At 49.7% G+C, this 23,896-nt stretch overlaps 1 protein-coding gene across 4 annotated transcripts in view; it reads left to right on the top strand.

The window, feature by feature from the left end:
• The window catches only part of arrb1 (arrestin, beta 1), a 106,920-nt gene that overhangs the window by 41,186 nt on the left and 41,838 nt on the right, over positions 1-23,896 (top strand). For all 4 annotated transcript variants that reach the window (XM_080197999.1, XM_080197998.1, XM_080198001.1 and 1 more), the window contains exon 2: positions 19,792-19,822. In XM_080197999.1, coding sequence (XP_080054125.1) covers positions 19,792-19,822 — 31 coding nt within the window. The remainder of the gene's footprint in view (positions 1-19,791; positions 19,823-23,896) is intronic.

Here is a 23,896-nt window from a genome sequence, read left to right as displayed (position 1 = left end):
GGTGCTGTCTGTGGAGCCTTGGTGAGTTGCTGCAGTGCTCCTTGTAGATGGTACACGCTGCTACCACTGGGTGTTGGTGGTGGAGGGAATGGATGTAAATGGTGGTTGGAGGGTGCGCTGATAAAGCGGGCTGTTAAATCAGGAAATAGATTTCCATTCCACTGGTTCAAGGTAGCACGGAGACCACTGAGCTCGATTGCAGTGTCCACCTGCGCTTGTCCTAATCCAACCAGGTTAAAGTCCAACGGGTTTATTTGGAATCACGAGCTTTCGGTGCACTGCTCCTCGATCAGGTGAGTGGAGAGGTAGGTTCACAAACACGGCATAGATAGACAAAGAGAAAATTGCAAGATAATTACAGATTGGATTATCTTCCAGTCGTGTCTTTGCCTATTTATGATGCGTTTGTGAACCAACCTCCACTCACCTGATGAAGGAGCAGTGGTCCGAAAGCTCGTGATTCCAAATAAACCTGTTGGACTTTAACCTGGTGTGGTGGGACTTCTTACTGTGCCCACCCCAGTCCAACGCCGGCATCTCCACATCATGTCCTAACTGGGAGGTAGAAGCGAATACAAGCAGGGATCCCTTCACCGCGGCTCAGTAAAGCTGTCATGTTCTCGGACTGACCACACAGCTCTGCTGAGATTCAGTCGCTCTGCAATATTGACATTCTAACTAAAGCTTACGACGCATGGCTGGCTTTCAGTGGTTGCAACGGAGACTGCAAGGCATAAATTTTGATTCTGGAGCCATTAATTTTTCATGCAACCCTGCTAGACTATTAATTGAACATTCGATATGAAATACTGTTCAACTCGCTCAGGTGAGATATTTTCCATGCGAATCGTTCGACTCGAAAATAATTGAAATTTCCTGGAATGTGCTTGTAAAGCAGCAGAAATAGCAGTTTCGGTCAATGCCACAACCTCTCGGCACTGGGGCTAATGTGAAACCTCTGGGGAGCAGTTACTGTTGGAATATAGGAAGGCCAGGAACCAGTGTATGTGCGGCAAAGCTCCCACAAAGATTAGACGTTGGTGGTTTGAGTTATAAGGAGAGGCTGGAGAGACTGAAGCTTTTCTCACCGGAGCGTAGGAGGTTTAAGGATGATCTTATGTAAAGGTCTATAACATAATGAGGGCCAGAGATCAGCTAGACGGTCAATTTCGTTTCCCAAAGGTAGGGGAGTCCAAAGCTAAAGGGCATAGGTTTAAAGGAGATGTATGATGCAAGTTTTTTTTATGATTGGGTGCCTGGAACTCGCTGCTGGGGGAGGTCGTGGAACCAGATACAATAGGGACTTTTAAGTGGCTTCTGGACAAATACATGAACAGGATGGGAATAGAGGGATATGGTCCCCGGAATGGTAGAGGGTTTTAATTGAGTTGGGCAGCATGATCGGCACAGGCTTGGAGGGCCGAAGGGCCTGTTCCTGTGCTGTACTTTTCTTTGATTTACTTTGTGAAGTTAGTTCTTTTATTGCTTGCAACTGGAGTATCCTTCCTGCCAGGCGAACGTGGCTGACTCCTGCTCCCAATTCAGATGATTCTGTATCTGTTTTTGCAATGTTGGCTGAGGGATGAATACTGGGCGGGCCTGCCCATGGCTGCTCTCGTTCTTCATCAAAAGAGTGGCCCTGAGATCTTTAACATCTATCAGCATGGACAACCACTGCTCAACATCACATCTGAATGATGGCACCTCTGACAGTGCTGCACTCCCTCAGCACTGACCCTCTGACAGTGCGGCACTCCCTCAGTACTGACCCTCTGACAGTGCGGCACTCCCTCAGCACTGACCCTCTGACAGTGCGGCGCTCCCTGAGCACTGACCCTCTGACAGTGCGGCGCTCCCTCAGCACTGACCCTCTGACAGTGCGGCGCTCCCTCAGCACCGACCCTCTGACAGTGCGGCACTCCCTCAGCACTGACCCTCTCTGACAGTGCGGCACTTCCTCACCACTGACCCTCTCTGACAGTGCGGCACTCCCTCACCACTGACCCTCTGACAGTGCGGCACTCCCTCAGCACTGACCCTCTGACAGTGCGGCGCTCCCTCAGCACTGACCCTCTGACAGTGCGGCGCTCCCTCGGCACTGACCCTCTGACAGTGCGGCACTCCCTGAGCACTGACCCTCTGACAGTGCGGCGCTCCCTCAGCACTGACCCTCTGACGGTGCGGCACTCCCTGAGCACTGACCCTCTGACAGTGCGGCGCTCCCTCAGCACTGACCCTCTGACAGTGCGGCACTCCCTGAGCACTGACCCTCTGACAGTGCGGCACTCCCTCAGTACTGCACCAGGAATCCTAAGATCCTGTGCTTAGATCTCTGGAGTGGAATTTGAATCCCAACTCAAGAAGTTAGAGCTGACACCCCCCATTGCAATTTTTGGCTTAATTTGTGCAACTGATCCAGTGTGAAATGCATACTTGTGAATGACCTTGTTCCACCGCAGAATAGGGCGACGGTGGAAAGAGACATTTCATGGTTCTTTTACTCTGTTCTTATCATGGGATGTGGGTGTCACTGGCTGGGCTTTCATTTGTCCCCCATCCCTATTTGTCCTTGAACTGAGTGGCTTGTGAGATCGTTGAACCATAGAATCATAGAAAGATTACAGTGCTGATAAAGGCCACTCAGCCCATCATGTCTGCCCCAGCCAAAAAGAAACTGGCTGCTCACTTTAATCCCATTTTCCTTCACTTGGTCTGTAGATTTTGCAGGTTCCAGCTCTTACACATCCAGGTTCCTTTGAAATGAGTTGAGTGTTTTCGCCTCAACCAACTTAAGAGTCAACCGCGTTGCTGTGGCTCTGGGGTCACATGTAGGCCAGACCGGGTAAGGACGGCAGATTTCCTTCCCTAAAGGACATTAGTGAATCCAGATGGGTTTTTCCGACAATGGTTTCACGGTCACCATTACTGAGACTAGTTTTATATTCCAGATTTATTAATTGAATTTGAATTCTGAGAATCGAACCCAGGTCCCTGGCGCGGTGAGTCAGAGTGCTAACCACGGTGCCACCATGCGTGAGTGTAAAATGTTCTTGAAGGTAATGTCTTCACTTGTTTAAAACCTTTCCTTTTACGGCCACTCCTGGAAACGATTGAGTTTGCAGCGAGAAACACAGCAGCCCATTTGCAAGGTCCCTGAAACAGCGACGTGATGGGACAGCAGGGAGAACTCCCCGCGTGACCGGGAGATCTTTTCCCCAAGTCATAATGGCCGTGATGGGGCCACCTTTTAACCCCAGCTCGTTCAACGCCGCAGCACTCCCTCGGTACCACACTGGAGGCCCAAAACTACAGGCCACACTTACGGATCAAATCCAGCTACGGATGTGAGAGAAACTTCTTTACCGAGGCAGGGGCGAGAATGTGGAACTCGTTCCCACAAGGAGTGGCTGAGTGCAAGTGTATTTAAGAGATAGAGAAAAGGATTGTGATGGACTTAAATGAATGGGGATCAGAGCCTTGTGTAGGTCATAAATACCAGCATGGACCAGCGGGGCTGAACGATCTGTCTCTGTGCTTTAGATGCAAAGTAACTCAATGTAGATTATCCTTCTGGTGGACGTAAGACATTCCCTAATCGTGATGTGACCCACAAACGCCCCAACGAGCGAGGTCATGTCACCTGGAGAATGCAGCTAACTCCCGGTCAAGGCCGAACCCTCTTTGAAGCTAACGCAGTTCCGAAGCATTAGGACATCAAAGGGATTCTTGTAATTAATCTGAACCCTCGTCAGTGAGAGCAGTGCCTGATGTGGGCCGTGCGTTGCTGAGGCAACGGCGAATCAAAGCGGGGAGATGTGAGTGAGAGGTGTTTTTAGCTCCGCAGTGGGCTATCACCACCGGTTCCCTTCTGTTAAAACCATTCGATTCTCATCGAGATAAAGGAGCAATTGGAAACATTCGAATCGCTCTGATTTGGCGCCAGGAGATCTTGAGAGGCCAAACTGTTTGATTATCTCGGAGTGAGAGAGTGTTTACACACACTGTGTGTGTGGGTGTGTGTGTGTGTGTGTGGGTGTGGGTGTGTGTGTGTGGGTGTGTGCAGTGTCTGTAGGTGGGAACTCTAACTGCCCACTCTTCTCCTTAGGCCACCACCACCCCCCCCACTTCTCCCACTCCTGCTTTCCCTCTTTGGATAATTGTCAAAATCCCTACGAGAGGGGAACAGCCAGGCCCCTTTGATGCCCGAATCTGTTGATTGATTTTAATTGCCTGTTGCGACACAGGGGACAGGCGCTAAAAGCTCAAGGTGCCCACATCCCACGAACAAATCATTTTCAAGAACTTTTTTGCTTTCGTTGCTTGTCCTAATCCAGGCTACGCTGCCATTGGAACCCCCCCCCACCCCCCATGGGAAGGTGCTGGTGGGCCCTTCCAGTCCAGTGGGGAGATAGGAGCAAGATGAGGCCATTCGGCCCCTTCGAGCCTGCTCCGCCTTTTATCACGATCGTGGCTGTTCGTCCAACTCAATAGCCGAACCCTGCTTTCTCCCCACAACCTTTGACCCCATTTGCCACCAGGCGCTATATCCAGCCACCTGGTATCGGCTACTTCCTGTGGGACTGAATTCCACAGGCTCACCACTCTTTGTGTGAAGAAATGTCTCCTCACCTCCGTACTAAATATCTATCCAACACCCTCAGACTGTGACACCTGGCTCTGGACTCCCCCCACCACCAGGAACAGCCTACCTGCATCATGGTGGTGTAGTGGTCATGTCTCTGGCCTCGTAATCCAGGATCATGCCCTGGGGACATGGGTTCAAATCTCACCACAGCAGCTGGTGGAATTTCAATTCTAAAATTTGGAATTGAGAGTTAGTCTGGGTAATGGTGACCATGACAACTATCATCGATTGTTGTAAAAATTCATCTGGTTCTCAAATGTCCTTTAGGGAAGGAAATCTGCTGTTCTGGTCTGGCCTGCGTGGGACTCCAGAGCCTCAGCAATGTGGTTGACTCTTAGCTGCCCTCTGAAATGACCGAGCAAGGCACTTCAGTTCATGGGGCAATAAGGGATGGGCAACAAATGCTGGTCTTGCCAGTAGTGCCAATATCCAATGAAAGAATAAAGGAAGAAAAAGAACTGCTGTAATGGTGAAGATAGTGAATGCCAGGGCTTTGGATGCAGTGACTATAAAGCAATCACCGATATATGTCCAAGGTGAGATGGTGATCGTGAACGGGACGGGAACTAGGATATAGTTATCCTTGTCTTTCCAGTGTGAACCAAAGAACCAGGTCTGGGAAGCTGATGTACTGCTGTCAACAGAGCTGGAAGCAACCAATAAACTATGTTGGTACAGTGGTTAGCACTGGTGCCTCACTGGCCGGGGACCTGGGTTCGATTCTCGCCTTGGGTCACTGTGTGGAGACTGCACATTCTACCCATAACAGCATGGGTTTCATCCAGGTACTCTGGTTTCTATCCGCACTCCAAAAATTAGGTAGATTGGCCAAGCTAAATTGCCCCTTAGTGTCAAAGGGTTAGCGGAATAACTACATATTGTGGGGATAGGGCCTGGGTGAGTGTGTAGTTGTACAGACTCAATGGGCTGAATGGCCTTCTTCTGCACTGTCGCACTTCTATGATTCTAACCAAAGTGATTTTTTTTTGTCATGTTCCATTGTGAATTGGATGGCACAGTTAAAAACCATTTGCTGGGACAGTGTACACAAGACCACAAGAAGGAGAAGCGGGGTAGACCATTCGGCCCATCGAGCCTGCTCCACCATTCAATATCCTCATGGCCGATCTGGGGCTTTCAACTCCATTTCCCACTCTCCTCCCCCCCCCCTCCCCCCACATATCCCATAATTCCCAGAGAACCCAAAAATCTGTCTGTCCCAGCAGTAAATATATTCAACATAAAAAAAATCCACATCCCTCTGGGATAGAGAACCCCAAAGATTCACAACCCTTTGAAGAAATCTTTCCTCATCTCAGTCCGAAATGATCGGACCTTATCCAGAGAATGCTCTAGATTCCCCAATTAGGCAGAAACCTCTCAACATCCGCCACAGTAAGCTGCTCCAGAACTTTGCCTTTAAATGAGATTGTTTCTTGTTCTTTTAACTCCAGAGAATGTAGCCCAGCTTTTGCAGCCTTCCAGGTAGTGGAGGCAGTATAGAGTGTTTGATGGGGGACAGTGTAGAGGGAGCTTTACTCTGTATCTAACCCCGTGCTGTACCTGTCCTGGGAGTGTTTGATGGGGGGGGGACAGTGTAGAGGGAGCTTTACTCTGTATCTAACCCCGTGCTGTACCTGTCCTGGGAGTGTTTGATGGGGGGGGGACAGTGTAGAGGGAGCTTTACTCTGTATCTAACCCCGTGCTGTACCTGTCCTGGGAGTATTTGATGGGGGACAGTGTAGAGGGAGCTTTACTCTGTATCTAACCCCGTGCTGTACCTGTCCTGGGAGTGTTTGATGGGGGGGGGACAGTGTAGAGGGAGCTTTACTCTGTATCTAACCCCGTGCTGTACCTGTCCTGGGAGTATTTGATGGGGGACAGTGTAGAGGGAGCTTTACTCTGTATCTAACCCCGTGCTGTACCTGTCCTGGGAGTGTTTGATGGGGGACAGCGTAGAGGGAGCTTTACTCTGTATCTAACCCCGTGCTGTACCTGTCGAGGGGGATTGAATATAAAAGAAGGGAGGTGTTGCTGCAGCTGTATAGGGCATTGGTGAGGCCGCAGCTGGAGTACTGTGTGCAGTTTTGGTCGCCGCACTTACGCAAGGATATTTTGGCCTTGGAGGGAGTGCAGAGGAGGTTTACTAGGCTGATACCAGAGTTGAGGGGGTTGAGCTATGAGGAGAGGCTGAATAAACTAGGCTTGTACTCGTTAGAGTTTAGAAGAATGAGGGGAGATCTCATTGAGACGTATAAGATGATGAATGGGATGGATAGGATAGAGGTGGAGAGACTCTTCCCGCTCAGAAAGGACAGTAGGACTAGGGGGCACAGCCTCAAGATAAAGGGGGGGGGAGCGGTTTAGAATGGAGTTGAGGAGGAACTTCTTCACTCAAAGGGTGGTGAATCTCTGGAATTCTCTGCCCGTTGAAGTGGTGGAGGCTGCCTCGCTAAATATTTTTAAGACGCGGGTTGATGGGTTTTTGATAAGCGAGGGGATTAAGGGTTATGGAGAGAGGGCGGGAATGTGGAACTGAGACACGACAGATCAGCCATGATCTTATTGAATGGCGGGGCAGGCTCGAAGGGCTAGATGGCCTACTCCTGCTTATGTTCTTATGTTCTAACCCCGTGCTGTACCTGTCCTGGGAGTGTTTGATGGGGGACAGTGTAGAGGGAGCTTTACTCTGTATCTAACCCTGTGCTGTACCTGTCCTGGGAGTGTTTGATGGGGGACAGTGTAGAGGGAGCTTTACTCTGTATCTAACCCCGTGCTGTCCCTGTCCTGGGAGTGTTTGATGGGGGACAGTGTAGAGGGAGCTTTACTCTGTATCTAACCCCGTGCTGTACCTGTCCTGGGAGTGTTTGATGGGGGACAGTGTAGAGGGAGCTTTACTCTGTATCTAACCCCGTGCTGTACCTGTCCTGGGAGTGTTTGATGGGGACAGTGTAGAGGGAGCTTTACTCTGTATCTAACCCCGTGCTGTACCTGTCCTGGGAGTGTTTGATGGGGGACAGTGTAGAGGGAGCTTTACTCTGTATCTAACCCTGTGCTGTACCTGTCCTGGGAGTGTTTGATGGGGGACAGTGTAGAGGGAGCTTTACTCTGTATCTAACCCCATGCTGTACCTGTCCTGGGAGTGTTTGATGGGGGACAGTGTAGAGGGAGCTTTACTCTGTATCTAACCCCGTGCTGTACCTGTCCTGGGAGTGTTTGATGGGGGGGACAGTGTAGAGGGAGCTTTACTCTGTATCTAACCCCGTGCTGTACCTGTCCTGGGAGTGTTTGATGGGGGACAGTGTAGAGGGAGCTTTACTCTGTATCTAACCCCGTGCTGTCCCTGTCCTGGGAGTGTTTGATGCGATAACGTTCTCCAGTCTTATCGCAGAGATGGTGGTAGTGATGGCCGGGTGGGGGGAGGGGGTGGATAACACTGAAAATAAGTGAAAAAGCAGAAGCAGCTGGCTTTGTATTTCCTGCCTTTCACACGGTGAGCTGTAATTTTGTGACACTCAGGTAACTGCCAATTACCTGGAGGATGTTGCAGACACAACGATTTGATTGCATTCCTCCTGATTCAACACCTCTTGTCTCCAGTTTGCTGCCAATTGTCAGGAAGCTGTTGATGCGCCTTCTGCGTAAGCAAGATCTTATCAAGTGTCTCAAATGTAAGCGGCTAATTGTGATGAACATTTCGCTGCCCTCTAATCGACCTTGGCTTTAGTGGGACCCTATCTGAGTCAGAATGGTTGAGTTGAAGAATGCTGTGCACTGTCGGGTGTGTCACCATTCGGATCAGATGTTGAATCTGGGCCCTCGTTCTGGCCCGGGATGAAAGTTATTCGCCACGGTGGCACAGTGGTTAACATCATTTAGAGTATCGTGAGCAGTTTTGGACCCTGAGGAAGGATATGCTGGCCTTGGAAAGAGTCCGGAGGAGGTTCACAGGAAAGATCCCTGGAATGAAGAGCTTGATGTATGAGGAGTGTTTGGAGACTCTGGGTCTGTACTCGCTGGAGTTTAGAAGGAGGAGGGGGGGATCTTATTGAAACTTACAGGAAATTGCGAGGCCTGGATAGAGTGGACGTGGAGAGGACGTTTCCGTTGGAAAGAAAAAGTAGAACCAGAGGGCACAACCTCAGGGTAAAGGGACGATCCTTTAAAACAGAGATGAGGAGGAATTTCTTCAGCCAGAGAGTGGGGAATCTGTGGAACTCTTTGCTGCAGAAGGCTGTGGAGGCCAGGTCATTGAGTGTCTTTAAGACAGAGATAGATAGGTTCTTGATTAATAGGGGGATCAGGGGTTATGGGGAAAAGGCAGGAGAATGGGGATGAGAAAAACATCAGCCATGATTGAATGGCAGAGCAGACTCGATGGGCCGAGTGGCCTAATGTGTCACCTCTGACAGGCTCAAGGAAGGCAGTAAGATGCTAAACTGACAAGAAAGGATGTTGTTTAAGTTTATTTATTTATTCATGTCACAAGTAGTCTCACATCAACACTGCAATGAAGTTACGGTGAAAATCCCCTAGTCGCCACGCTCCTGCGCCTGTTTGGGTACACTGAGGGAGAACTTAGCACGGCCAATGCACCTAACCAGCACATCTTTCGGACTGTGGGAGGAAACTGGAGAACCTGGAGGAAACCCATGCAGACATGGGGAGAACGTGCAAACTCTGCACAGTGACCCAAGCCAAGATTCAAACCCTGGCCCTCAACTCAGACAACGGGGGAAGGTCTCTGTCTAAGATCTTCCACCAAGGGGTTAGTAACTGCGTAGAACTCCTCCTGCCAGGCTCAATGCCTGTCATGGAATTAACATTCTAAATATCAAGAACATTGCAGTTACGCTGAGGCAGACAAGACCGTGAGAAATTACATCTCGTTGCACTCTCCTTCATTTCTGATTTGAGATTGAAACGTAGAACAGTACAGCACAGTCCAGGCCCTTCGGCCCTCGATGTTTGCCGAGCTATGTCCAAACCCAAGATCAAGCTATCCCACTCCCTATCATTCTGGAGTGCTCCATGTGCCTATCCGATAATTGCTTGAAAGTTCCTAAAGTGTCCGACTCCACCATCACAGCAGGCAGTGCATTCCACTCCCCGAGTGAAGAACCTACCTCGGACATCTCTCCTATATCTCCCTCCATGAACCTTAAAGTTATGCCCCCTAGTAACAGCTACATCCACCCGAGGAAGTAGTCTCCACATGTCCACTCTATCCATCCCCCTCATCATCTTATAAACCTCTATTAAGTCGCCTCTCATCCTCCTCCACTCCAAAGAGAAAAGCCTCAGCTCCCTCAACCTTTCCTCATAAGACCTACCCTCCAAACCAGGCAGCATCCTGGTAAATCTCCTCTGCACTCTCTCTCCAATGTTTCCACATCCTTCTTATAGTGAGGTGACCAGAACAGGTGTCTTAACAATGTGCTGTTACCAATTTTATTAACGGTGGGTGGGGATCAGCAGTTAAAATAACTGCACTGTCACAGTGTCTGAAAAGTTAGCGGTGGTTTGGTTCGGAAGTTGCTGAACTCAGTGGTGAGACTGTGAAATAGACAGGGGATTAAGGGTTATGGGGAGAAAGCGGGAAAGTGGAACTGATCCACTTCAGATCAGCCTTGATCTTATTGAATGGCGGGGCAGGCTCGAAGGGCTAGACGGCCGACTCCTGCTCCTATTTCTTATGTTCTTATGAAATGTGTAAGTGAATGGTGAGATGCAGGTCCTCAAGCTTACATTGATCTCCATTAGAACGCCGCAGTGGTGGGGGAGTGCGGAGGGAGAAAAGTCAGCTGGAGAGCAAGGTGTGGAATTAAAATGAGAGGTGGCTGGAGACGCGGGGCCGATGCTGGCGCGCTGAACTGCGGTGACCCAATCTGCTCCTTGTTTCCCCAGGGTGAAAGGAGGCAGCAGGCACCACGGGAAATAAAGCGGAGAGAAATAAATCACTGCTTCTAATGGAAGGAGTGGCGGGGGCTGGGGTGGGGGGGGTGGCAGAAGGAGACCATTTGGCCCATCGAGTCTGCGCCGACCACAATCCCAGCCTGGCCCTATCCTCATAACCCTTAAGTGTTTACCCCAGCTAGTCCCCCTGACGCCAAGGGACAGTTTAGCACGGCCAATCTACCTAACCCGCCCATCTTTGGACTGTGGGAGGAAACCCATGCAGACACGGGGAGACCGTGCAAACTCCACACGGACAGCGACGCAAGTCGGGAATCGAACCCGGGTCCCTGGCGCTGTGAGGCAGCAGTAAGAAGTCTCACAACACCAGGTTAAAGTCCAACAGGTTTATTTGGTAGCTGTGAGGCTGCAGTGCTAACCACTGTGCCACCGTGCTGCCTCTTAGATACATCGAGTCACTACAGTGCAGAAGGAGGCCATTCGCCCCTTCGAGTTTGCACTGACCACAATCCCACCCAGGCCCTACCCCTGTAACCCCTGATATTTACCTTGCTAATGCCCCCTCACATTAAGGGGCAATTTAGCACGGTCAATCCACCTAACCTTTTCTTTATTCATTTATTTATGGGTGTTGCTGGCTGAGTATTTATTGTGAAAAGTCTGACAACACCAGGTTTTAGTCCAGCCTCAGACTTTTCACTGTGCTTACGCCAGTCCAACGCCGGCATACCCACATCATGAGTATTTATTGCCCATCTCTAGTTGCTCAAAGGCAGTTGAGATTCAACCACATTGCTGTAACTCTGGAACCACATGTAGGCCAGACCGGGTAAGGACAGCAGATTTCCTTCCCCAAAGGACATTAGTGAACCAGATGGATTTTTCCGACAATTGTCATCAGTAGATTCTTAATTCCAGATTTCTTTATTGAATTCAGATTCCACCATCCGCCGTGACGGGATTCGAACCCGGGTCCCCAGAACGTTGGCTGAGTTTCTGAATTAATAGTCCAGTGATAATACCGCCTCCCGGACTGCGGAAGGAAACCGGAGCACCCGGAGGAAACTCACGCGGGGAGGACGTGCAAACTCTGCACGGACAGTGACCCAAGCTGGGAATTGAACCCGGGTCCCTGGCGCTGTGAGGCAGCCACGCTAACCGGTGTGCCACCGCGCCGCCCTCGAGGGGCAGCTGCTGCAGCTCCTGCGCTTGCACGGGAAGGCGCAGTGAGGATGGGATGATGGAGGAGAGCAGCAGGATATCACGGGGGGGAAGGGTCCCTTCAGAATGCTGATAAAGGAGGGACAGTGACTGGTGCCAGGAAGATTCTCTGACTGTTTGTAGGGCCACGCTGCGCAGAAATGGGCTGCTGCACTGCGTACTTTACAACAATGATTGAAAGTATTGCGCTGGGCCTCAAGCATTGATGGGGTGAGGGGCGGGATGGGGAGTCCTGAGGTCATGTAAGGTGCTACATCAATGCAACTCTTTCCTCCTTTGCTGGCAGCCTGGATGAAAGATTTGCAAAACAACAGAAAGCAGTGAATGTGGCTCAAACAAAAAGGTTTCAGTGTTGGTAACTTGAAGGACAGTATCTAAATCATTCATCTCAAAGATAAGTGAGTGTGTTTTGCAAACGTCCCATAAATCTATGAAAATATACGAAGCAGCAATTTCAACCGGACATTGTCTGGCTGACTATCACCAACTCGGGACCATTCTGCAAACTCAACAAAACTTTTCCATTTGCCAGTGCATTGTAATGAAGTCATTACTTTGCATTTATCTGTCGAGCTACCTTGACAATCGTTACTGAGCCATAACATTAGAACCACTCAACAATCCTACTTTTCCGGAGTCCATTCTCCCCTATAGTTTCGTTTAAAGTTTATTAATTTATTAATCATAAGTGAGGCTAACATTAACACTGCGATGAAGTTACTGTGAAAATCCCCTAGTCGCCACAGTCCGGGTACGCTGAGGGAGAACTTAGCACGACCCATGTATCCTAACCAGCACGTCTTTCGGACTGTGGGAGGAAACCGGAGCACCCGGAGAAAACCCATGCAGACACGGGGAGAAGGTGCAAACTCCACACAGGCAGTGACCCAAGCCGGGAATCGAAGCCGGGTCCCTGTCGCTGTGAGGCAGCAGTGCTAACCCACTGTGCCACCCACTTAATCCTCTCTCACACCCCATGTACACTTCCCCCCCCATCACTGACCAATAATGACCAATGTTGTAAAAATCCATCTGGTTCACTAATGTTCTTTGGGGAAGGAAATCTGCTGTCCTTACCCGGTCTGGCCTACATGTGACTCCAGACCCCCAGCAATGTGGTTGCCTCTAAACTGCCGCCTGAAATGGCCGAGCGAGACACTCGATTCGGGCAGTTAGGGACGGGCAACAAATGCTGGACTTGACATCAACACCCCATCAAAGAATAAAATCTATTTGTATTAAATTCATTCCCCCTCTTCCATTCTGGCTGTCTATCTATTTCCTATCCTTCTGTATTCTGATGGAGGTGACTGCAAATTTCCAAATTGAGACTTTTCCACCTGCAGTTTATGCAATGAAGGTAAATAGAATAGAAAGGGCGGTAACTCAATGGTTAGCACTGCTGCTTCACAGCTCCAGGGACTTGAGTTCAATTCCCGGCTTAGGTCACTGTCTGCGGGGAGTTTGCGCATTCTCCTCATGTCTGCGTGGGTTTCCTTCACAGTTCAAAGATGTACAGGTCAGATCGATTGGCCGTGCTAAAAAAGATTGTCCCTTAGTGTCCTAGAGGGATTAGCTTGTAAATATGTAGGGATATGGGGGTAGGGCTGGGTGGGATTGTGGTTGGTACAGACTTGATGGGCCCAATGGCCTCTTTCTACACTGTGGGGTTTCTGTGAAAGGCTCAGGAGGAAGCGAGATAGGTTCAGGATAGAACATGTAGGGTCCATTCATTCCTCAGAATAGGCGTAGAAGGCACTAATAGGAAGTTGAATCCCTTTTATTGAGCAGCGCTTGACATGTTACAGAAAGCAATAAAACTGATTTACTGGGAGAGAAGAGAGAGAGAGATTCCAGGAAAAGTTAGTCCTAACACAGACTTAATCTAAACCTTACATTGCCCACAAATAGCTACAGAGAGCATTGTAACTTTTTAGTTATATGTATTATGAAATTACTTGGTATAAGCAGTGTCTCTAACTTTCGTAAACAATTTGCAGCTGTGGACATGAAGGTTTTGTTTCGGCTGATGAGAAAGCCGTTTTTGGAGAGCATTGCAATTTCAAAGAACGCAGACAATTTCTGAGCTATTCTCAGCAGCCCAGCTGAGTTTTAAAATGTGGCTAAGACGCCGTTAAAGCTTGGCAGAGTTAGTTACGTCAGCAGAAATACCTTAAAATGAAATCTTTTGCGTAAGTAAAGCAAACCACGCAACGGGCTCGGCAGATGAGAAACAGAAAGGTACGTTGATAAATTAGGTATGGTCAGAGGAGGTTAGAAGTACAAGCAGCGACATGGACGAGTTGGGCTGGACTCAGTGTGATTCAATTTCCTGTGGCAGATGTCAGATTTTGATTGGTACTGATGCTGTGAAGCACCCTGGAATGGTGGCACAGTGGTTAGCGCTGCTGCCTCACAGCGCCAGGGACCCGGGTTCGATTCCCAGTTACACAGTGGTTAGCACTGCTGCCTCACAGCGCCAGGGACCCGGGTTCGATTCCCAGTGGCACAGTGGTTAGTGCTGCTGCCTCACAGCGCCAGGGACCCGGGTTCGATTCCCAGTGGCACAGTGGTTAGCGCTGCTGCCTCACAGCGCCAGGGACCCGGGTTCGATTCCCAGTGGCACAGTGGTTAGCACTGCTGCCTCACAGCGCCAGGGACCCGGGTTCGATTCCCGGTGGCACAGTGGTTAGCGCTGCTGCCTCACAGCGCCAGGGACCCGGGTTCGATTCCCAGTGGCACAGTGGTTAGCACTGCTGCCTCACAGCGCCAGGGACCCGGGTTCGATTCCCAGTGGCACAGTGGTTAGCACTGCTGCCTCACAGCGCCAGGGACCCGGGTTCGATTCCCAGTGGCACAGTGGTTAGCACTGCTGCCTCACAGCGCCAGGGACCCGGGTTCGATTCCCAGTGGCACAGTGGTTAGCACTGCTGCCTCACAGCGCCAGGGACCCGGGTTCGATTCCCAGTGGCACAGTGGTTAGCACTGCTGCCTCACAGCGCCAGGGACCCGGGTTCGATTCCCAGTGGCACAGTGGTTAGCACTGCTGCCTCACAGCGCCAGGGACCCGGGTTCGATTCCCAGTTACACAGTGGTTAGCACTGCTGCCTCACAGCGCCAGGGACCCGGGTTCAATTCCCGATTTAGGTTACTGTCTGTGCGGAGTCTGCACGTTCATAGAATCAGAGAGTGATAGAATCCTTGCAGTGCAGAAAGAAGCCATTCAGCCCATTGAGTCTTCAGAGGGTCCTATCCCCTTAACCCCACATATTTACCCCCCTAATCCCCCTGACACAAAGGGACAAATTAAAATGGCCATTCCACCAACCCTGCACAGATTAGGAAGGAGCTGGGTGGAAACTGGAGCACCTGAAGGAAACCCACGCAGACACGGGGAGAACGTGCAGTCCACATAGACAGTGACCCGAGGCCAGAATTGAGCCTGGGTCCCTGGCAATGTGAAGCACAGTAGTGCTAATTACTGTGCCACTGGGAATCGAACCCGGATCCCTGATTCTCCCTGTGTCTGCATGGGTTTCCTTCAGTGCTTCCTCCCACAGTCCAAAAGATGTGCAGGTTAGATGCATTGGTCATACTAAATTCCCCCACAGTGTACCCGAACAGGTGCCGGAGTGTGACAACCGTGGGATTTTCACAGTAACTTCATTGCAGTGTTAATGTGAGCCTATTTGTGACACGAATGAACAGGCTTAAACATTTGCTGATGTTAAAGGCGCTATATAAATGGAACTTCTTGTTGACTGCGCTTGTTGAATTACAAAGTTGAGCAGTGCCACACGATCTAACTTTCTGCTTCTGTAAGTGATGTCTTAATCCATTTATGTTGTAACATTCATCACCGTTCCATTATGTGTCCAGTTTGGACGATACACAGGATAAAGGATGAAGTAAATCAGATCCAACATGTCGAGGCAGGATATGAAGGAGATGGCAAGCGTACTGAGAGATAAACAGAGCACTTAAACAGCTTGCTGACTTCCCCCAAAGCTTGTCCACCATCGACAGGGCACAAGTCAGGAATGTGATGGCGTAGCCTCCACTTCCTGAGTGCAGCTCCAACAACACTCAAGAATTTCGACACCATCCAGGGACACATGGCTGAGTTGTTTGGACAACTCGTCCATCCACAGGGACCCCCTCCCCACCCCGTCCCTCACCACTAACACCAGCCAGAAGACACGATTTCCGCCCTCTCCAGAATCGACATACTGCAGCTGGAGTCTGGGGGGGGGATCTGGTCTTGTGGGAATGCGTGGGCTTCCCCAAGTCCCCCAGCACAAAGCACGTGAATAGTTGCCATAGTGCATCAGTCAAACCTAAATCCGCACCCCACCCCTCCCCACTTCCACTCCCTCTCCCACTTCCACTTTATAAGACCCTTGTCAGGCCTCATTTGGAGTACTGTGCGCAGTTCTGGTCACCTCACTATAGGAAGGATGTAGAAGCTATTGAAAGGGTACAGAGGAGATTTACAAGGATGTTGCCTGGACTGGGAGGCATGCCTTATGAAGTTAGGTTGAGGGAGCTGGGACTCTTTTCCCTGGAGAGACGAAGGTTGAGAGGCGACCTGATAGAAGTTTACAAAATGTTGAGAGGAATGGATGGGGTGGATTCTCGGAGGCTATTTCCCCGGGTTGAAATGGTCGCTACGAGAGGACACAGATTTAAGGTGCGGGGAGGCAAGTACAGAAGTGATGTTAAGGGTAAGTTTTTCACTCAGAGGGTGATGAGTGAATGGAATCGGCTGCCGTCAGTGGTGGTGGAGGCGAACTCGCTGGGGTCTTTTAAAAGACTTCTGGATGAGTATATGGAATTTAATGGGATTGGGGGTTATAGATAGGTCTATTGATTGGTAGGTGTTGATGTGATCGGCGCAACTCGTGGGCCGAAGGGCCTGTTTGTGCTGTAGTGTTCTATGTTCTATGTTCCCGTCCCGCCTTACCCCAGTAAACGCTGCAACTCTCAACAAGACACAGCACTGTGGTTAGCACTGCTGCCTCACAGTGCCAGGGAGCAGGGTTCAATTCCCGGCTTGGGTCACTGTCTATGTGGAGTTTGCATGTTCTCCCCATGTCTGCGTGGGTTTCCTCCCGATGCTCCGGTTTCTTCCCACAGTCTTAAAGACGTGCTGGTTAGGGTGCATTGGCCAGGCTAAATCGCTGAGCAGAAACTGATAGCCAAGTTCTGCACACATGAGGACAGCTCAACTGGGATCTTGGGTTCATGTTACACTGTCTGTAACGCCCACAACTTGCCTGGGTTGGATTAACTGTCCTGACTGGAGACAATGCACACCTCTGTAACCTGTGCTTAACAGTTTCTCCACTCACACTGTCTGCACCTTTAAGATTTGATGACCTGTAAAGACTCGCATTCCAACCATTATCTTGTAAATTGAGTTTGTATCTACATATGCCCTGTTTGTGACCATAACTCCCACTCACCTGATGAAGGAGCAGTGCGCCGAAAGCTTGCGGCTTGCGCTACCAAATAAACCTGTTGGACTTTGACCTGGTGTTGTGAGACTTCTTACTGTGCTTATCCCAATCCAACACCGGCATCATGCTAAATTGCCCATTCGTGTCAAGAGGACTAGCTATGGTAAGTACATGGGGTTATGGGGGTAGGGTCTGGGTGGGATTGTGGTCGGTGCAGATCCGATGGGCCGAATGGCCTCCTTCTGCACTGTAGAATTCTATGATTCAGTGTACCCGAACAGACACCGGACTGTGGCGACTAGGGGATTTTCACAGTAACTTCATTGCAGTGTTAATGTGAGCCTACTTGTGACACTAATAAATAAACCTTAAGGAAGTCAAGCTATCCAAGTCAACTCCCACACCAAGAAGGGCAAGAACAGCAGCGTGTGAGTGTCACCAAGTTCCCCTCAGTGGTAGACATATAGATGGACTGTTCCATCACTGTTGGTGAGTCTGTGATCCTTGGATTCCGCTCCCTCACTGCATCTTCAGCACACAGACCGCGGGGACTGGGGAATGCTGCTCACCGTCACCTCCGCAAGGGGCAACTACTGCAAACAGCAGTAAACCTCAGCCCTTGCCAGAGAGCCTCATGTTCCAGAGTTAGTAAGTGGAAAATGTAGCCCTTCCCCAAACTAAACTGAAGAGTATTTGCTGCTAACGTCCCTGGGGGACTTTACCCATTCCGCCCACCCCGGGACTCGGAGCGGGTGAGAGACGGATCGTGGAAAAGTCCGTTGACCTCGGGTGGGATTTTCCAGTTTCGGGGCGAGCGCGGCTGGAAACTCCCGCCCACACCTGGGTGTCAGATTTTATTCAATAACCTTACTGAGAAAGACCTTTGGGCATTTTCCCTGTGCTTCAGGTGATGTGTAAATGCAAAAACACAGTGCTGGAAAATCTCAGCGGGTCTGACAGCATCTGTGGAGAAAGAATAGAGCGAATGTTTTGAGTCTCAATGGCCTTTCATCAGAAAACTGGAAATAGGATGAGATTTGTACAGTTGTCGGGCGGGTTGGGGGTGAAGCAAGTTGGATAGAAGGCCAGCGATAGGTGGAGGCATAAGAACATAAGAAATAGGAGCAGGAGTCGGCCATCTAGCCCTTCGAGCCTGCCCCACCATTCAATAAGATCATGGCTGATCTGAAGTGGATCAGTTCCACTTTCCCGCTTTCTCCCCATAACCCTTAATTGCCCTGTCTATCAGAAACCTATCTACCCGTGACTTAAATATATTCAGCGTGGTAGCCTCCACCGCTTCAACGGGCAGAGAATTCCAGAGATTCACCACCCTTTGAGTGAAGAAGTTCCTCCTCAACTCCGTTCTAAACTGCCCCCCCCTTATCTTGAGGCTGTGCCCCCTAGTCCTACTGTCCTTTCTGAGCGGGAAGAATCTCTCTACCTCTACCCTATCCATCCCCTTCATTATCTTATACGTCTCTATAAGATCCCCCCCTCACCCTTCTAAACTCCAACCAGCACAGACCCAGTTTATTTAATCTCTCATCATAGTCCAACCCACTCATCTCCGAGGCAAGGGAGACGTTGACGAAGATGCCATGGATGTAAAGACAAAGGGAATATAATTGCTGGTGATCATTTTTAAGAGACCACACAACCCTGCCATGGCCACCTCTGCCAGATGTGCTGGATCATCGACACAGACACCACCATCACAGGAGAACACCATCCACCAAGTACACGGTACCTACTCACGTGACTCAGCCAACATTGTCTACCTGACAAGCTGCGGGAAAGGATGTCCCAAGACATGGTACATCAATGAGACCTTGCAGACGCTACAACAACAGATGGATGGACACCGTGTGACAATCACCAGGCAGGAGTGTTCCCTTCCTGTTGGCGAACACTTCAGTGGTCACGGGCATCAGCCTCTGACCTTCGGATAAGTGTTCTCCAAGGCGGCCTCCAAGACACATGACAACGCAGAGTCGCTGAGCGGAAACTGATAGCCAAGTTCCACACACATGAGAACAGTCTCAACCAGGATCTTGGGTTCATGTCACACTATCTGTAACCCACATATTTGGCCTGGGTTTGCAAAATCCTACCAACTGTCCTGGCTTGAGACAATTCACAGCTCTTCAATCTGTGATTATCCCTCTCTCTGCTCACACTGTACCTGAAAAAAAACTTGATTACCTGTAAAAACTCACATTCCAACCATTATCTTGCAATTATGTCTTTGTCTATATGTGCCGTGTTTGTGAAACCTACCTCTCAACTCACCTGATGAAGGAGCAGCGCTCCGAAAGCTCGTGATTCCAAATAAACCTTCGATCTGGTGTTGTGAGACTTCTTACTGTGCCCATGTTTAAGAAGAGTGCTGGTAAGCAGGGTGGTATGTTGAAATGGCAAGCGACAGGGAGGTTTAGGTCTAGCTTGCAGATGGACCGAAGGTATTCTGTAAATGGTGGAAATGCAAGTTGGTTGTATCTCTGCCCATACTGACAATCATTCTTTTCTCCCTCTCTCTCTGTTTTGCAGAGTCTTTAAGAAGTCCAGCCCCAATGGAAAGGTAAGACATACCCATTTCACCAGTTTGCCAACAAACAAACATTTCTCCCATGTTTATGGGCACCAGCGAATGGGATTAGTTTAGATAGCTCAGTGCACGGTGGCACAGTGGTCAGCACTGCTGCCTCCACAGCTCCAGGGACCTAGGTTTGATTCCCGGGTGGAGCGACTGTCTGTGCGGGATCTGCACATTCTTTCTGTGTCTGTGTGGGTTTCCTCTGGGTGCTCCGGGTTCCTCCCACAGTCCAAAGATGTGCAGGTTAGGTTGATTGGCCGTGATAATTGCCCCTTAATGTCCTGGGATGCGTAGGTTAGAAGGATTAGTGGGGTACATAGTGCGAGGTGGTCCACTTTGGTAGGAATAATGGTAGGAAGGACTATTGCTTACGGGGCGAAAAACTGCAGCAGGCGACGGTGCAGAGGGACCTCGGGGTCCTTGTGCATGAGTCGCAAAAACTCAGCTTGCAGGTGCAGCAGGTGGTCAGGAAGGCGAATGGGATGCTGGCCTTCATAGCGAGGGGGATTGAATATAAAAGTAGGGAGGTCTTGCTGCAGCTGTATAGGGCATTGGTGAGGCCGCAGCTGGAGTACTGTGTGCAGTTTTGGTCGCCGCACTTACGCAAGGATATTTTGGTCTTGGAGGGAGTGCAGAGGAGGTTTACTAGGCTGATGCCGGAGTTGAGGGGGTTGAGCTATGAGGAGAGGCTGAATAAACTGGGCTTGTACTCGTTAGAGTTTAGAAGAATGAGGGGAGATCTCATTGAGACATATAAGATGATGAATGGGATGGATAGGATAGAGGTGGAGAGACTCTTCCCGCTCAAAAAAGACAGTAGGACTAGGGGGCACAGCCTCAAGATAGAGGGGGGGCGGTTTAGAACGGAGTTGAGGAGGAACTTCTTCACTCAAAGGGTGGTGAATCTCTGGAATTCTCTGCCCGTTGAAGTGGTGGAGGCTGCCTCACTAAATATATTTAAGACGCGGGTTGATGGGTTTTTGATAAGCGAGGGGATTAAGGGTTATGGGGAGAGGGCGGGAATGTAGAACTGAGCCACAACAGATCAGCCATGATCTTATTGAATGGCAGGGCAGGCTCGAAGGGCTAGATGGCCTACTCCTGCTCCTATTTCTTATGTTCTTACATATGTGGGGTTATGGGGATAGGGCCTGGGTGGGATTGTTTCCAGTGTGGACTTGATGGGCCGAATGGCCTCCTTCTGCATTGTAGGGATTCTATTCTGTGATTCAATGCCAGCACCAGAGTGATGGGCTGAACAGCATCCCAGAATCTCTGAGGTTCTCTTCCTTATTTTCTGTATTGGCAAAGGGCTAAAAATCTGGACTCGAAACATCAGCTGTGTCCTCTGCTTATAGATTTGATTTCATTTCATTTCTTTTTGTCACATGTATTAACATATAGTGAAAAGTATTATTTCTCGTGCGCTACACAGACAAAGCATACCGTTCATACGGAAGGAAAGGAGAGAGAGTGCAGAATGTAGTGTTACATAGCTCAGATGCAGAGAAAGATCAATTTAATGCGAGGTAGATCCATTCAGAAGTCTGACAGCAGCAGGGAAGAAGCTGTTCTTCAGTCGGTCGGTACGTGACCTCAGACTTTTGTATCTTTTTTCTGAAGGAAGAAGGTGGAAGAGAGAATGTCCGGGGTGTGTAGGGTCCTTAACTATGCTGGCTGCTTTGCCGAGGCAGTGGGAAGTGTAGACAGATGCAGCCAGGTCTCCTGAGATTTTCCAGCATATTCCTGTTTGCTTTCTGAAACTTCTCTCCTTGCCAATCTCTCTATTTTTCTCCAGTATTGAAATGTCCCAAATATAGGACGGTGAGTAGACCTACAGTGGTGATGTGGGTGGCATGGTGGCACAGTGGTTACAAAGAATCATGGAAAATAGGAGAGTCAGAGGCTTTTTCCCAGGGTGGAAGTGTCAATTACAAGGGGGGGGGCACAGGTTCAAGGTGAGAGGGGGAAAGTTTAAGGGGGATGTGCGGGGGAGGTTTTTCACACAGAGAGGGGTGGGTGCCTGGAACGCGCTGCCAGAGGAGGTGGTGGAAGCAGGAACATTAGCAACATTTCAGAGGCATGGGTACATGAATAGGGAGGGAATAGAGGGATACGGACTAAGAGTAGAAGGTTTTTTTTTCAGTTTAGTTAGGGCATCATGATCGGCACAGGCTTGGAGGGCCGAAGGACCTGTTCCTGTGCTGTATTTTTCTTTGTTCTTTGTTCTTTAAGTGCAGGAGTAGGCCATTCGGCCCTTCGAGCCTGTACCACCATTCAATATGATCATGGCTGATCGTGCACTCTCAATATCCCACTCCCGCTTTCTCTCCATATCCCTTGATCCCTTTAGCCACAAGGGCCACATCCAGCTCCCTCTTGAACATATCTAATGAACTGACCCCCCAACAGCTTTCTGTGGGAGAGAATTCCACAGGTTCACAACTCTCTGGGTGAAGAAGTTCTTCCCCATCTCAGTCCTGATTGGTTTCCCCCTTATTCTTAGACTGTGACCCCCTAGTTCTGGACTTCCCCAACATCGGGAACATTCTTCCCCCATCCAGCCTGTCCAGTCCCGTCAGGATTTTATATGTTTCTATGAGTTTCCTCTCTCATTCTTCTCAATTCCAGTGAGTACAAGCCCAGTCGATCCAGTCTCTCTTCATATGTCAGTCCTGCCATTCCGGGAATCAGTCTGGTGAACCTTCACTGGATTCCCTCAATAGTGAGAATGTCCTTCCTCAGACACAGAGACCAAAACAGCACACAATACACAAGGTGTGGTCTCACCAAGCCCCTGTATAACTGCAGTAAGACATCCTTACTCTGATACTCAAATCCTCTTGCTATGAAGGCCAGCATGGCATTATCTTTCCTCACCGCCTGCTGTACCTGCCAACCTTCAGTGACTGTTCCACCATCACACCCAGGTCACGTTACACTTCCCCCTTTTCCTAAACCGCCGCCATTCAGATAATAATCTTCCTTCCTGATTTTGCCACCAAAGTGGATAACCTCACATTTATCCACATTATATTGCATTTGCCAAGTATTTGCTCACTCAGCCTGTCCAAGTCACTCTGCAGCCTCTTAGTATCCTCCCCACAGCACACACTGCCACCCAGCTTAGTGCCGTCTGTACATTTGGAGATACTGCATTCAGTTCCTTTGTCCAAATCATTAATGTATATTGTGAATAGCTGGAATCCCAGCACTGAACCCTGCGGTACCCCACTAGTCACTGCCTGCCACTCTGAAAAGGACCCGTTTATTCCCACTCTCTGCTTCCTGTCTGCCAACCAGTTCTCTATCCACGGCAATACATTATCCCCAATACCATGAGCTTTAAGTTTGCTCACTAATCTCTTGTGTGGGATCTTGTGAAAAGCCTTTTGAAAGTCCAGGTACACAACATCCACTGGTTCACCCTTGTCCACCCTACTGGTCACATCCTCAAAAAACTCCAGAAGATTTGTCAAGCGCGATTTCCCTGTAGTGAATCCATGCTGATTTGGACCGATCCTGCTTTCCAACTGCTGAGTTACTGCATCATTAATAATTGACTCCAGTAATTTCCCCACCACCGATATCAGGCTAACCAGTCTATCGTTCCCCGTTCTCTCTCTCCCTCCTTTTTTAAAAGATGGGATTACGTTAGCTACCCTCCAATCCACTGGAACTCTTCCAGAGTCTATAGAATGCTGGAAAATGGAGACCAATGTATCCCCAATTTCTAGGATCACCTCCTTGAGTACGCTGGGAGGCAGAGCATCAGCCCTGGGGACTGATCAGGTTTTAATCCCAGCAATTTCCCCAAGAAAATTTCCTGAGTAATAAGGATTTCCGTTAGCACTGTTGTCTCATAGTGTCGGGGGCCCGGGTTCAATTCTGGCCTTGGGCCACTGTCTGTGTGGAGTTTGCACGTCCTCCCTGTCTCTGCGTGGGTTTCCTCCGGGTGCTCCGGTTTCCTCCCACAGTCCGAAAGATGTGTGGGTTTGGCGGATTGGCCAATCTAAATTGACCCTAGTTTCAGGGGCATTAGTAAAGTAAATGTGTGGG

This window comes from Carcharhinus amblyrhynchos, chromosome 10 (assembly GCF_965287045.1).
Source record: "Carcharhinus amblyrhynchos chromosome 10, sCarAmb.v2.hapA, whole genome shotgun sequence".
Classification (NCBI taxonomy): domain Eukaryota; kingdom Metazoa; phylum Chordata; class Chondrichthyes; order Carcharhiniformes; family Carcharhinidae; genus Carcharhinus; species Carcharhinus amblyrhynchos.
This window is presented reverse-complemented; position numbering and strand designations above follow the sequence as displayed.